Source organism: Nansenia antarctica (genome assembly GCF_963989245.1).
Source record: "Nansenia antarctica genome assembly, chromosome: 2".
NCBI classification, from domain to species: domain Eukaryota; kingdom Metazoa; phylum Chordata; class Actinopteri; order Argentiniformes; family Microstomatidae; genus Nansenia; species Nansenia antarctica.
Genome location: NC_137675.1, coordinates 70,996,724 through 71,012,567, shown reverse-complemented (window position 1 = coordinate 71,012,567; position 15,844 = coordinate 70,996,724). Strand labels below are relative to the sequence as shown.

The 15,844-nt window shown below is 45.7% G+C and overlaps 1 protein-coding gene across 2 annotated transcripts; it reads right to left on the bottom strand.

Moving 5' to 3' along the window:
- Positions 1-608: 608 nt before the first annotated feature.
- On the bottom strand, positions 609-5,336 carry phb (prohibitin). Of its 2 annotated transcripts, none has more exons than XM_080523753.1 (7): positions 5,275-5,336; positions 4,580-4,685; positions 2,590-2,751; positions 2,083-2,225; positions 1,873-1,989; positions 1,679-1,774; positions 609-1,583 (listed from the first exon to the last, which is right to left on the bottom strand). In XM_080523753.1, the coding sequence occupies exons 2-7, from the start codon at positions 4,662-4,664 to the stop codon at positions 1,371-1,373; spliced, it is 816 nt and encodes a 271-aa protein (XP_080379879.1). In that variant the 5' UTR covers positions 4,665-4,685; positions 5,275-5,336; the 3' UTR covers positions 609-1,370. The 2 variants fall into 2 exon arrangements, with proteins under 2 accessions (XP_080379879.1, XP_080379880.1); XM_080523754.1 differs by having other exon boundaries at positions 5,279-5,312.
- Between the last annotated feature and the right edge of the window lie 10,508 nt (positions 5,337-15,844).

The following is a 15,844-nucleotide window of genomic DNA, read 5'->3' as shown; positions in this document are numbered from 1 at the left end:
TGTTTATAAAGCTAAATTCTGGAAATATCTTTGCTAAATGTGACTACCTTCAGATGTTTTAAGTGCAATAAAGGTTATTACAGGTGAAATATATTACATATCATGTATAGGAGGCTATTTGTACTTTACCCAAACCTCTGGGCTGGTATTCCCAAAGTGTGTCAGAGTAGGAGTGCTGATTTAGGATCAGTTTAGTATTGTAGATCATAATGAATAAGATTATATGGACAAGTGACACATGATTCTAGGTTAGCACTCCTACTCTGAGATGCTTTGTGAATCATGCCCTGATTTACAACCGTTTTTTTGAAAGACAAAATACAACAACAGATTACATACCATGACAGAGGCTAAATATCAATTATCTACTCTGATGCGTTTTGTTAAGTATTAAGCTTCCTTTCTAATTACTATGAAATTCTTTCTTATGAATGTTCAATTTCTTTATGAATCTACCATAGGGCCCTCTAGTGGCTATACATGGAAAAAACTATTCAATCTGATAAATTTACCCTGATAATAAGATTCTGTGTCTACATTTTTGTGACCTTTATCAAAGCATTCATAGGTCAGAGATCAAGATACAGTACACACAAAAAAGTCATCACTATACTGTAGAAATAAGACAATTTTATTGTTGAGACCTTTTGGTGGTATGGGGGGACTTGCATATCCTCTGAACAACATAAGACACAACCAAAATATGTAAAGAATGACGTATGATTACCACCCTCTACGATTTATGACAGGCATGTTTCATTCCACCAGAAAAGGGGACATATGGTATGTCACTGGGGAGGGAGGATTTGGGCTTGCTAGAAAAGCAACCGTGATTTTGTTGAGGATCCAACCCTCAAATCCTAGTACAGGAAATACAGCACTGGTATGACTAAATTGGCAGGATTTTAGATAAGCCAGTATATTTCAAATGCTACTGCTACACAAAAAACTCGGATCACTTCAAGTTTGTATACAGGCATATTAAATAATGTGAGAAATGTATGCACAGTCCTGAATTTGCCAAGACATATCAAAAACAAATCGAAGGAGAAATGTACTGCATCTCAAATGTGGTAAATCTGACACAAAGTACTATATAGTTCACAATAAATCAACTCCCTCAGCTTCCCCACACACTCCCCAGACTTCAGACCCTCATCATAGACCTCTCCTCACTCAGTCTCCCAAGCCGCCATAACGTCGCTTGTGACCAGTCTATAGTTAGTAGTGGGGGGAGTGGGAGGAGAGAGTGTGTGAAGATGCAAGGTGGAGACCCCCCCCCCCCCTACTGCCTTCTCCTCTACACACCCCGTCCAAGGCCCAGGTGGTAGCTGGTCACAGGGAGAGGGTGGTTAGCTTCTCAGTGGGGTTCACTGGGGCAGCTGGAGTAGCGTGCCCTGGCCTGAGGGCAGGTAGGTGATGTTGCGAGAACGGGACAGCTGGAAGGCGATGTCCTCGGCAGCCTCCAGCTTACGCAGCTCTACCAGACCATCACCAGCCTCTTGTAGGGAGTTAGCGATGAGCAGGGCGGCCTGGGAGTCACCCTCTGCTGAAATGATGGCTGCCTGCTTCTGTTGCTCTGCCTGGGGAAGAGAGGGGGAATACCTGTTGACTTCCATTCATCCTTTATTAAAGGTGTGCAATGCAAGACACACACAAAACAAACAAATACTCGTACCTTCTCCACGACAAACCTGGCCCTCTCTGCCTCCTGCTGGGCAACCTGCTTCATCTCAACAGCCTCTGTGAATTCCTTTCCGAACGTCAAGTGTGTCTGTGGGAGGACAAGATTTGGTCTTCCATCAGAAACACAGAAGACAAGTACACACTGAACATACTGAGACCCCTGTAGGGTAAATAGCAAAGACGTACCAGTGAGACATCGTCCAGGATGAGGCCGAAGGTGTTGGCTCTTTCTGTCAGGTCTTCACTGACTTGCCGAGACACCAGCTCTCTCTGGGTGATGAGCTCACCAGCATCGAAACGGGCCTGGGAGGAACAGAACCCACAAATCAACATGTATAGATAGAACATAGAAATAAGAGCACAAACCCCTAATGCTGCTCTTTATCCACTACTTACCACCACGGACTTGAGGACCTCAGTGGTAATGGATGGCAGCACCCTCTCATCATAGTCCTCCCCAATGCCGGTAAAGATACGTGGGAGCTGGTCAGTCACCGGCCGGAAGAGGATACGCAGTGTGATGTTTACATTCTGCAGATCTGTGGGGAAGAGTTTCAGGGGGAAAGGGAGGGATTATTGAGTGAGTATTACACACATACCGGTAATTAAGACATTACACAGGAGGAAAGAGGAAAAAGGACAACATTCAAGAATGGACTTTGAAATTAAAAGACACAAAGAAAAAAAACAAAGAAATGAGAGACTTAGTAGTCTGTGGAAAGGACAGTTGTGATTTTTCCATTGCCATGACAATTACCTGTCAAATTAGATGAGCCATCTAACAGGTAATTGACATGGCAATGCCATAATCACAACTCTTCTTTCAACAGATTCATTCCATTCCAATGCAAAACATTTAAGTACTGAGAGGGTATGTGATGTCCACTTGCATTCCCCATTTACCTTTGCTGCCTGTGATGACAGGCACGTTACGTGGACGGGAACGACAATCAAAGATGATTGGCTTCTGCACCCAGGGAATAAGGAAATGGGTGCCCTCGCCAACCACAAGGTCTTGCACCCCCCGGAACCTGTCGAATATCACTGCCCGATGTCCTGCATCAACTGAGACAAACGGAATACTTAGCACCACTTCAGGCTCACAGTAGAAACTCCCTGATAGACATGTACATAATGGTGCATATCTAAGATTTTGCCAATGAGTGTTTTGCTACAGGCAAGCAGTTATGGACATATCCTTATAGTGAGCAACTGATTATTCAATGACAGATGAGGTTCATTCAGTCACTCACCGTCAGGGTTGCCACCCGTCCCTTAAAATACGGAATCGTTCCGTATCTGACAGTTAAAAGATGCGTCCCGTTTTGAACCAATACGGAACGCTGTTTGTTCCGTATTTTCAATCCACCAGCATTGCGTGATTCCTCCAATATATCATACAGAGCTGCCAAGTCTTTTATTTGTGAAATTCCTTTAAATAAAGCTACCGGACACGAGTTTCGTGGCATCTTTCTGCACGCGCGTTAACTTGAGTCTGCAATCGAAGCGGGAGGCGCGCGCTGCTGGAAGAACCTGTGTTCACGCGAGCTGCACGTAAGTCTTAGAACGTAGCAAACAGTGTTGCCAGATTGGGCTACTTTTGGTCACACTGGACGGGTGGATTCGGCAGCTTTTAGACTGGTTGGGCTGGAAATGGTCAATTCCGTCTGGCAACCCTGGTAGCAAAATATGTGCATGTATACGTATCTGGTAGCCTGGTACTTTCAAATCGCAAGTTGTTTCATCCTCTGTTCTCTTTTTCGGGGTGATGGAGGAGAGATTGGCAGTGAAATATCCATGATGGGACTTTGCTCATCATCCTCCGTCCTCACACTCATGTTTTTCCCCCTCCATTAATCTTCTGTTATTCAACACGAGTGTGAAAACGGATTGTATCCTTTATCTCAAAGACACTATGGCATACCGTTTCTAAAATTCACTTAATATTCACTTAATTTGGGTGAGATGATAGGCCTACTTTGCAACTTTACAGTTTTGGTAACTGTTTTTTGTTTCTCTACTGTAACATAATATAACATTGTTATTATTATTATTATTGTTAAATACAATGTACAATACAAATACAACAATTGGGGGTCCCTCAAAAAAATAAATCTGGTATGTCCTGTATAACATGATAGCCATCTATGAGCAATGCACTGACACTTTAAATGAATGTGCAATAACACTATGTGCAATATGACAACCCTAGTCGTCTTATCTGTACAGTATAGTATAGTGGATAGTGTACATAGCCTTTATTTATGTAAACCAGCTCCTTTCCCTTCTTGTTTTTTTTAGTTCTTTTTTTCTTTCCTAGCACCAGGGGAGTCACCCCTCCCAAATTTCGTTGTTTGGTACCTGTACTATAGCAATGACAATAAAGACCATTCATTCATTCATAAGATGATGACCAAGGGTCTTTCTGCTGCTGACCAAGGGGCTGAGTCCTGTTGATGGGGCCCAATTTTCTTTTAGACTCTGTAGGCTACTGTATTTGTTTATTAAGACTTACATAAAATGATATATTGTCTGAATTTGTCTTGTTTTATCAAATGTTACAATAATTTTTATTTCTTGTGCTGGTTTATTATGAACAACATGTAAAATTGCAGGAAACTAGCACAAATAATTGTGTGGGAGAGAGGGGCCGCCGCTGCCAAAACGTGCACAGTTTTGGGTCGCTCCACCGCCAAAAAATCTCACTCCAAACTTTTGGTGAAACTTGGCAGCCCTTAAGGCTTTATTGAAACGATGTTTAACTTATGATTTACTAGCACTGGCGCCCCCACCCCACCCTTGGGCCCGTGGCGGTCGTGGTCCCGAGGAGCGGGGCCCCTACTGCGAGGGGTGTCCCTTATTTCTCTGACTGAAAGGTGGCAACCCTACTCACCGTTGAAGAGGGCGGAGTTTGCAACGCCACCACCAACGGCCAGGGCCAGCCCCAGCTTCCCGATAGTCTCAAACAGTTTGGCCATGACAGCAACAATGCAGCAATTCTGAATACAATAAATGGTTTAAATGTACAGCCACAGTTGTCTTAATACAGCCATCAAAATCTGTCAATGATTTCATGCCCTAAAAAAACATGAATGTCACAGTAATGGCTAACAGAAAGTATGTAGTATGGCAGACAAATCTGCTTCTGCTTGTGGGTTGGTAGCTTGTTTGTTTCCCCCCTTCCTGACATGACTGCATTGCCATTGGCCTTGGTCTAAAGTCAAGGCTGCACATCGGCTAACAAGCTAGCTAGCTGTCAAGCAAGCATGTTCTCTTGTATCCAACACAATGCTCTAACATCAATCCGAAACGAAACGTAGAAAACTCATCATTCCACCAACTTTGCCAAGAGGAAAACAAAATATGACAAGGATACATGTTGTATTACATGACAATGTTGTTCTAGCTCAACGCAGCTTGATGGACTTGATGGTCGCTCGTGTCCAATGCTACTCAAAGCTCTCGAACCTTCTCGTTTTACTGATTCACACATAGCTAGTCTACTCAATAGTTTAACCTCAACGTTAAGCTTATGAATACGCTATACTGGAAAAAGATATGGTTAGAACAAGTCATCATTCCACTCACCTACGGTTTGGTCAAATCTTATCTGTGACCTCCACCAGTGACGCCGTAGGAACACATGAATTTGTCTTTCTACAGGGCATGCGCGCAATATTTGTAACAACCACCTCCCTGATTGGATGGATTGTGCTTTTGGTGCTCTATATTGCTGTCATTCATTGGTTAGTCGGACTATCGCTGAGCATTTTTGTTCCTGAAGTTCATCAACAACTCGATTTAATATGTGCTCTAATCATTATCTGGGGTTGGCACGATTGAGAGTTAGTTCGTTCAATCTCTATTATGATAGAAATTGCCTTAGAACAACAAGTTCTACATTGCACATTATTCTCTCTTTCATCAAGAGGACAGTGTAGAATTGTACATTGGCAAAATTAAGGGCAAATGTCATCATTGCAGAGCCCACACGCACGCACGCGCGCGCGCGCGCACACACACACACACACACACACACACACACACACACACACACACACACACACACACACACACACACACACACTTGTGCTAGTCAGCTTGCGAATAAAAACGTCATTGCAGTACATATGACATTATGAACTGAACTAAAATGTCTCACTCAGTATGCTAGTAGTTAGTGCGAATTTGAAATGTAGTTCGCCATCTGGCGTTTGAAATCAAGGATTACACTGAAGTCAACCCATTAGTTTCACTTTTCATCCATGTTTTCAAGATCTTGCAACTACGTCCACGTCTTTGGTGCGAGACGAGCGATATGAGAGGCCTTTAAGGTAATCCCAACACTTTAGCATAAGGCGCTAGTAATATAGTTGCATATCGCTATCGACGTAAGAAGCGCGTGCCTTAGATTCATAGATACACAGATTTTAGAAACAGATTTGATCTACTGGATTTTGCACTTCCTTGAAGTTTCATTCTCTCTATACGCAGTCAGTCACTCCACTTGTTTATTTTATGTTACGGTATCACATAAGGCAATCTGTTTCTAGGGAAAGATCTGTGTGCAGTGCACCAATATCTTTCTGAATTCTTATTTATTACAATTGATGAAAGTCAAAGCACACTGATTGACGTTATCCTATTGTGGACCTGGAACCCACAAACAATTGGCTGCATGAGCCACACGTGTGCAATTTTCCAGACGATGTTTATTATTATGATTTTGTCATGAGAACAGGGCATCAACTTACACTTCCATTAAACTGTAGACCTCGACAGTTGACGTTTGTGTTTATGAGGTGTCCTGGCAACGTCCAGTAGAGGGTGTATCAAATAATCTAGGTTCTCTAGACCTGTTGTCAAGGCATGGCATTATAATGTATGATCAGATATAATTGAAAAGAGGAGAGGCTTGGCGACCAGGCCGTTATTGCCGAACTAATGCATGTTATTGTCTTTAAACACAAAAATGATCAAACAAATATGTATTTTGAATTGTCTCTGTAGTCCAGTTGTGCCCACCAGATGGCAGAACAGGGTCAGACCGTGAGGGTGAGTGGGCTGCCTACAGATATCGAGGATGACCGATTGACAGACAAACTTTGCATTCACTTCCTGAGGACCAAGAATGGGGGAGGGGAAATAGCATCCGTCACCATCGTCAAGGCAACGCCCGGCTCTGCCCTCATCACCTTTGAGGACAGCGAAGGTCAGCAGGGGTCGTGTGTGTGTGTGTGTGTGTGTGTGTGTGTGTGTATGTGTGTATGTGTGTGTGTCTGTGCTTGAAATGTATAGGGGGTAGGAATAGTTGGTGCATCATGTAGGGTCGGGATGGGTGAGAATGATGTATGATCCAAGATGTATGTAGATTAGAGAAGAGACAAGACACTCGGTGATGGTGATAAATATCATCTATTTTACTGTAACACAGGGGTATTCAAGTACTTATGATGCGTCACGGTATTTGTGCCTCTGCAAAGATATCCATCACTAGATTGCCTGGCTGTTTGACCACTGCCAACCCTGGACTTAATTTTGCATGCGTTTGCACAGTATGAAATGTAAGGTATAATGCTTTATCACCTGTCAACATTGATTTACCCTGAGCTGAAGTGTTGGCATACATTTCAATGGAGAGGCCAGGGGGTAGTAGTGCTTAGTCAGGATGTTCACAGACTGAAATTGATTTAATTCTGGTGACCTCACACAGTGGCCCAGAGTGTGCTTCAACATGGACGACACATTTTGGAAGTGAACAGGAAGAAGTATGAACTAACCCTAAGTGAGCACCACAAAGATCTGGACCCAAATAAGGTATCCTGACCCAATAGTGAGAACAATTCTATAAATAAAAAAAACATGTTTACTTAATTTAATACCTGACAAATATATGTACAGTATTTGTTTACTCTCTCTGTCTCTCTCTAGGTCATCTTGAGCATGTCTGTTACTGTAGATTACAGCCAGCTACCTCAAGGGAAGATTGCAGTGATGAGCCTGCACAGGAGCCACCCTGATGTCCAGATCAACTATAACCCACCAGAGGAGCTCTGCACCCTGAGGGGCCTTTACTCCGAGGTCCAGACTGCAGTGGCCCAGCTACTTGGGCTCCCGAGGTCTTCAGGCTCCCCAGACACACCCTCCGCTGGCTCAAACGGTTCAGAGAGAGTCTCTACATGCAGGGGGTCAACAGTCCATCGCAGGAGAGATGATGAACAGAGAGAGCGTACAGAGCAGGCATCTGGACTCATCTCAGGGGATCTGGGCTCAGGCCCATACACAGACTTAGCGTCCAGAGATCACGGTTGGGAGGTCTCAGGGGAGGAAGAAGAGGCTGGCGCTGTGGGTCTGCGGCTCCCCGAGGACCTCACCGTGGAAGAGGACCTGTCCCTGATCATGGATGCCGACATGTTCCTCTACCTGCAGAGGCACTGCAGAGAGGAGTATCAGCACATCCTTAGACAGCATGGGGTGGAGGTGGTGGACGAGACGTCCCAGGGGGTGACCACACTGTTCCTGCAGAGTGGGGCAGCAGTGGGGGAGGTGGGCCGCAAGCTGGAGCGTCTGAGGGGGGCCCGCGGGGACCTGAGCCGGCTCTACCAGGAGAACGAGGCCAGGCTTCGCCGAGCCCAGCTGCCCAAGAGCGTTCTCTGCCCCAGGGGAGGACTACAGAGGGCCATGGAGAACCTGCGGGTCAGGCTGCCCAAGCTGCTACTCAGTGAGGATGACAGAAACGTCTACATAGTAGGCAGCAGCAGTGACGTGTCAGATGCCAAGCAGTTTCTCCTTCTGGACGAGGGGGAGCGAGAGGAGGGGGGGGACGATGTCGCCAGCTTGTTGAGATCTCCTTCATACCCGTCTACTTCTTCAAGGCTAGCGCAGGAGGAGAGGCTTACGCCGACTCTATCCCCCACAGCAGGAGCACTGGACCCCAGGATAGATAAGATGCTGAAGGCATACGAGGCTGAGAGGAAGGCAGAGGGGGCCAGAGGGTATAAACTAGCAGCCAGGTTTAAGGACTCTGGGATGGGTGGGCTAGGTACCCGGCCTGGGGACACAGTGACAGCAGGGGTCCCATCTCCAAGTATTCGGTCAGGCCTTGGACCCATGTTGGGCCATGAGCCTCTGTTTGGCTCAGAGAGAGTAGGGTTAGGTATCGGAGGAGTCAAAACCCAAAACACTGGGGAGGACATCTTGTTCAAGAGAGGAGACCCTCTGGTCTCTGCTACCACTTTGGAGAATAGACCCTCCCTGAGCTCAATACCAGTGAGTAGTGGGCAGAGGGATGAGACATGCTCACTCACTACAACTCAGTACCTCTTGTCAGGGGGCACCAAAATTCCACCCTCTGGGTCTGGGACCACCCTAAAGCGGGCCAGTAGTTTCTCAGGGCGGGCCAGACCCAAGGCCCAGGATACAGGGCAGAGTGAGGCTGGAGAAGAGACAGGGAAGGCCATCACCAGAGTCAGGGCCAGGTCCAGTAGCTTTAGTAACCGAACCGGGAGGGACAGACAGGACATCTGTAGTGCAGAGGTGGCGGTTCCCACGGTGATGTGGAACTACATGAAGGAGGCCTATGCCACCCGTCTCCAGGACATGACCTCTGACCTGCAGATGAAGGATAGCCAACCAGAATCGAGCCGAGAATGTACTGTTACCTTGAGAGGGGCGGAGTCATCCGGGGTGCGGGCCTGTCAGCTGGAGCTACAGAAGCTGGTTACCATGGTTGCCACAGACTTTTGCGTGCAGGAGTTGCGCTTGGCTGAGTTGGGCGTGGCCAACTCGACAGATGAAACATTAGCGGTGTGCTGTGCAGAGGTGCGGTGCCGCTTTAAGAAAGTTTCCATACAAACATTGAAAGAGAGCGTCTTTCTTATTGGCCCCAAGCAGTTGTGCATCCAAGTGGGTGCAGCACTGAGGGAGGTGTTCTCTGGAGAGGCAGGGCAGAAGGAGGAACAGGATTTCTCTGTCCCCTCTACCTCCACTTTGAATCAGTCCATACCTCCCCAGGTAAATGGGGTCCAGAACCCCACACTGTTCCAGAATAATCGTCCTCAGCATAGGCCTGAGACCCAGAAAGGGGAAGAGGAGGGGACTGGTCAGAGCAGGGAGGAGAACAACGTCCAAAGGAATGATTCCACTAAGACGCAGAGGAACAGGGAGTCAGAAGGCAAAACTGGCGTGGTTAGCCAATCATCAGCCAGAAAAGAGCCTGTCATCGACGAGAAGGTGGAGAGGGGAGGGACCAGTGAGATGGATGGCAGCAAGACTGATAAATTCCTCAACCATTCAGCAAAAGGGAACAGAGGAGGGACAGGACCAGTGAATGGTGCGACCCCAAAAGATAGCAACCTCAAATCCAAAATGACCCAGAGGGACAACAGACAGTCCGCTGGAGCAGAGAAGCAGGAGGAGTCAGGGGGAGCTCTAACACGCCACAGCCCAGAGATGTCCAGTCTGTCCAGGAGACAGGGGAGGATCTGTGTGTGTGGAGAGAGTGGAGCTTCAGTGAAGAGGACAGGGTGTGGGGTGAGTCTGTGCCCACAGTGCCTGCTCGTTGTCCACGTCCACTGCAGGGTTTGCCCCAAAGCTGAGGCGATGCCACAGGGTATCCAGGGAAACATGACCTACTCCGAGATGGCCTTCACCCTGCAAGGTCACAGCAGGGACTCCACTGTGAAGATCACCTACTGCATTCCTGATGGCATTCAGGGGGTAAGGGCCATGGTATCTTTACTAGTTGTCTGTTGGGATATTGACATACTGCACGTCATCGTCCCCTTAATGTATCATCTGTTTAACGGTCAATTGACGTCCTAGTAGTATCTCCTTAGATAAAAAAATATTAAACAAATCAATTAATTGCATAACAGTGTGTATCTGTTTTTACAATTGTTCACTTCTCACTGTTGGAAACTACAATTCGAAACAAATGAACTGTTACCTTTGCTCCCTTCTGTGATAGGCTAGCCACCCCGCCCCTGGGGCCACCTTTCAGGGGGGCTTGTTTGAGGCCTACCTGCCCCACTGTGAACGGACCACGAGGCTGCTGCCAAGGTTGGAGAAGGCCTTCAGACTGGGGCTCACCTTCACTGTGACAGGCAAAGGGGATGAGGCCAGAGTCATCTGGGACTGCATCCCCCACAAGACAAGCCTTCAGGGGGGCAAGTCTGGGTGAGTAGAGTCACGATGAGTCAGAGTTCTATGCCTCTATTTGCCCTTTTAAGTCCCTTACTAGTGTTCTTCTTGGTCAACCCAGGAATGGTTACCCAGACTCCAGCTATTTGAGTCGACTGTCTGAAGTTCTGACGGCCCATGGGATTGAGGAACCTCCAGCCAAATCTCACCACACAAACAAGGCCTGACCAGGATCGTTTTATCTATTTTCTTTTTAAAGCTGGATACATCCTGTAATCCAGGTTTAAAGCAATTGAATCTGTATATATTGCATGTCCCTACACATTTTGCAGATTTGGTGTTCTCCCTCCCTGCATAAGCCAATGGTTTTTATTGCGGTTTATGACTCATACACATTTATATACTGTGGTCCGTTATTTGTACTGGCAGCTATTGTTGATTTTTATCTTGTCTTTTATCCTGATCTTGATGAATGTAATCAAGCTACCAACCCTTTCTCCTTCAGGTGAAAGCTCAAATTTCTTTAACAAGCGTGTGGTGTTCCCTAACATTCAACATTTAAAATAATAATAATGTTCATAAAACATGATAGTTTTGCATTTTGTTGTCCAACTCAACTCATGGAAACATCCAAATGATTGAAATAAAGACACCGCTCCAGGTCTGATGTTTTTTTGTTATGCTTTTTTATTAGTCCTGGAAAACATGTAAGGCATATGGTAACATTACACACTGAAGCGTTACAAGCTCTAGGGCCCATGTGGACAACATGGCACCACGCAGTAAACCCAGAGTCAAGCACAGAAGCAGCATCAATTCAAAGGGTTTAAAAAACAAAGTGGAGACAAGAAGAAGTGTTTGCAATTGGAAAACAACACTAAGAGAGAGTAGAGAACAGAGGGAAAAACTAGCATACAAATCAACCTGTACGATGCCTAGAGGAAAAATCACCTGTTGGAGACTGAACTGTCACTAGCAGGTGACAACCTGGACGGGTAATGAGAGTGAACCTGTTTCAACCTGTTTCACCCTGTTTCTCTGAGGCATTCCCAGATATTGGTTAATGGTTACTGGTCTTGTGAGACTGACCCGACAGTGCCAATTGGAGAGGACGGGGGGGCGGATGGCACAGGGGCAGTGATTTGGCTGCTGTTGGCACCTTGATTAGAGCAGAAGGGCAGCCCCCTCCCACCCCCCTGCACTAATCCAGTATGTGACTACTGAACTCTACTGTGAAAGAAATCGTTAACTACAGTGTACACATGTCTCTTTCCTGGTCATCTACACATGGATCCTGGTGTAATGTACATAACAAGCCCAGCCAAATGCACCAAGCACTATCTCAGCACTTCTGCTGCCGCATTGCAACAACTTAAAGTGAGTGCTAAGAGAGAACCAGTCGCAGCCAGAAGTGGTTGTTTTCTTTTAGGGAACTGTGTGTGTGGGTGTGGAGGGAGGCGGAGTGGGTGGGTGGGTGGGTGGTTGTGTGTGTGTGTGTGTGTGTGTTTTAGAGTGGATGAGTGAGGCCTGTAGCTCTGGATGTGGCAATGATCCTAAAGGCAGTCTTCGGATGCCTCTGTTAAAATAGTAATAACATACATCAAACACTGATATTAATACGACGGTGGAAAGCATAGAGAGCAAGTGAGTGAGATGCAGCAAATCAAAATTGAATTAATTACTCATGGATTCTCATGGATGAATGCAAAGTTAGTCATTTCTGATCAATGGAAAACTGCTGTTTGGACTGACCTGTGAGAAACCATCTAACATAACAGTTCAAACTGGATGGTGGTAGCCAGTAGGGGGTTTTCAGCTATTGGAATACTGTGCACATTACAATAGAACACTGATTCAGCCCTGGGGTCAAGCTGTTGATTGAATCCATTTAAAATCCTTGACTGCAAAGTCAATACAAAGAATGCCAATCAGCTGGCATTTGTTAGGTTTTTAACACAGCACTTTATTTAGCTCTATATGTTTTATGTTTTCCAATGCATAAAATTACTTGGTTTCTTTAAAGGAACATCTATGGTTTTTCTTGCATAAGAATGTCTGTCTGTCTGGAATAGCATTTCAAGCTGACATACAGTACAATGGAGATTCACCAAGCTGGAAAAGTAATCAGGCAGCAGGGGTGGGTTTTGACTCAGCCAACAGATTCATACTACTAGCCTCTCCTACACACAGTTACACCAGAGCCCTGGCCATGTGTTACACCCACCCCTGTGACTGAGTTCATCCAGAAGACATTTTGGTTCAATAAAATGAGCGAGAAAAAACATGAAATTAAATGACATACAATCTATTAACCACATACAATTGAATGCGTGCAATTTCATTCCAGATGTCAAAGTAATGTTTGTGCTCTATTAGAGTGTGTATGGCAATGGGGGAGGGTGGGGATTTTGGAAAACTGATAATTGACTACAACCACTACGGCAGCCAAGAAGCTCTTGAGGTGCGACGTAGGAAAAGTGGAATGTCTTAAATCGGAACTGAGATCAGCTTTAGAGGTTATAGGACATGTTGCATCTGGGACACCCCAGGCCTGAGCTGAGCTCAGCCATGAAGCTGGGTTACTGTGCAGCTGTGCCGTGGCAATGACATCCCTACACAGCTGTGTGAAAACATCTGCTCCCACACTCACTCACATAAATCATTTGAAATCTAGTTTAAAGAAGCAGGAATTTTGGAGCAGTTCTCATAAGGACAGACTGTAGAGAACCATGGAGGTCATTTATAATTTGATTGATCTATGTGCCTTTATAGTTGGGATTTTTTTTGTGTGTGTGCCAAACCTTTGATGCACTCGTCACTGCAATAGAGTATATAGTGACAGTATAGTTGTAAACGTTGTAAACGTATGTCTGAGGCCTGTAAACATATTTCACTGACCCACAATCAGCACAGTGAGAAGTTTGGATATGGAGGGAGGTGCCTCGTGACGAGGTAAACTGATGTGTGCTAAGATCTAGGCACAGTGAGCACATAATAGCAAGACTCCAACCAATCAGGAATGACTGTAGCCTTTCATAAACTGTAGCAAAACTATATCAGCACCAATAAGCATTTTGGATGAAAGTAATACACACAGTAACAACTTTTTTGTGTTTTTGTTTTTCTACAAGGTCATAGGAAAAGTATCCAGAAACAGATTTTTCTTTCGGTTTTTTTTCTTTTCATTGAATGCACTGTTGTAGTCAAGGCATTGACAGAGAAAAACAGTTTGGCACAAATGGTCAGGACCAACAGAAAAGCTTGTCACATTTAAAAGGAATGTAGTTAAGCAGGTCCCCACCTAAGAGTATGAACTTTGAACTTTAAACCCTTGGAAAACAAAAACGAAAAAAACAAAAAGGTAAAATAAAATAAAAACAAAGATAACATATTAAGTAAAACATCCTTTACTGAAGCATTTGTTTCTCACATGGCACTCGGAAAACAGAATCCACAGGTTCACAACGGGAGCCCGGCAGATCAGAACATAACACTAGCCAGAGCCTGACATGTCACAGTCACTCCCCCACACCAGCATGGCAGCGACACTCCTGCCCAGCTCACTCTAGGCCACCCGGGCTTTCCTTTTCACAGCAGTGGGGTGGATGAATGGCTTGATTTGAGCTGCTACCCAGAAAGAGTTGGCCTTGGCAGAGGATACAGGAGGGGATCTGTGTTTTCTGTGTGTGCCACCTTGAACAGATACAGTGTGGTCTCTTGCGTAGCAACAAATCGGAAAAACCCGGAGTGGATTCGAAGCTTGTAGGACCGGAGCGGGGCTGCCATGCTTGTAAGTGCATTAAGATCAGCGAGCGGAGTGCAAAAATACCAATACCGACTGTCCTCATGACATAGGCCTCTTATCAGAGAGGGGGAGAGAGAGAGAGAAAAAGAGAGCGAACAGAACAGGAGTGTGAGGGAGGTTGTAATGGGGGAGCAGGAGGGAGTGTAAGGTTGCTTTTTCTTTTTTAACCTGACAAACGACCTGAGGACACACACACATCTTCACACACAATGACACACCACACAACACACGAGGGAATCCACTCATGCTAACACAACAACTTCTGAACAAAGTCACTAGTCACCATCTGAGTCTCCACACAAAGGCCCGACCCACAGACAGACAGACAGATAGATGAGCCCTACCGTGAAAAAGTGTGTGAAGTGCTCGAAATCTAAACCTAAAGGGGATATGTGATATGTGCAGTGGTAGTTGGCCCAGCACCCTATTTAAGTATTGATCTCTGACTTGAGAAGGGATGTCAGAGTCATTCAATATAATTTAGAGGATGTGGAAAACAGACCCCTGCATCCATACACAGAGGTCCCCACTAATTTTGAAAACCAGTGTTGTAACAAATTATGGCCACTAGGGGCATCCGTGCACCCATTTAGGGAGAGGCCAACTATTGATAGGGGGCCTTGCTACTCCCCCCAAAAAAGAGACAAATGTCCCCAAAAGGACCCATGGTCAAGATTTAAATGTCCAGATTTTACATTGATGCTGGAGTTCAATACTAGGATGTTACCACCATTTAACTGCATGGTATTGTAGTTGAAGCCTGGATTTCATGAGACGCTTTACAGCTCTATAATACTGGTCAGAGAGAGACAGAGGCAGGGAGGGAGAAAGGGAGAGAGAGAGAGACCACATTGCCATCTCTGAATAGCCTCAGCCTGTTGCTATGCCGACCACAGAGACAGAGAATGAGAGGAAGAGAGAGTGGGAAAAGGAGAGAGGAGGGAGGGAGGGAGAGAGAGAGAGAGAGCAGAGTGGGTAGAGCAGAGAGAGGAGGGGTAGGCTGGGTATGTATGCCAATAGGAATGTTTATTTTTATTTTATTCCCCTCTTCCAGGTCACGGTGAACGACAGGCGACCGGTCACTGTGAAAGGAGTGGAATGCCTTGGAATGCCAGAGAAGGATCAGGGAGGAGTAGTGCCTGATCCCGAGGAACAGAAAGGCATTCACCTCTTTAGCTTACTCATTTCAAACGTTTTCCACATTCTGTGTGT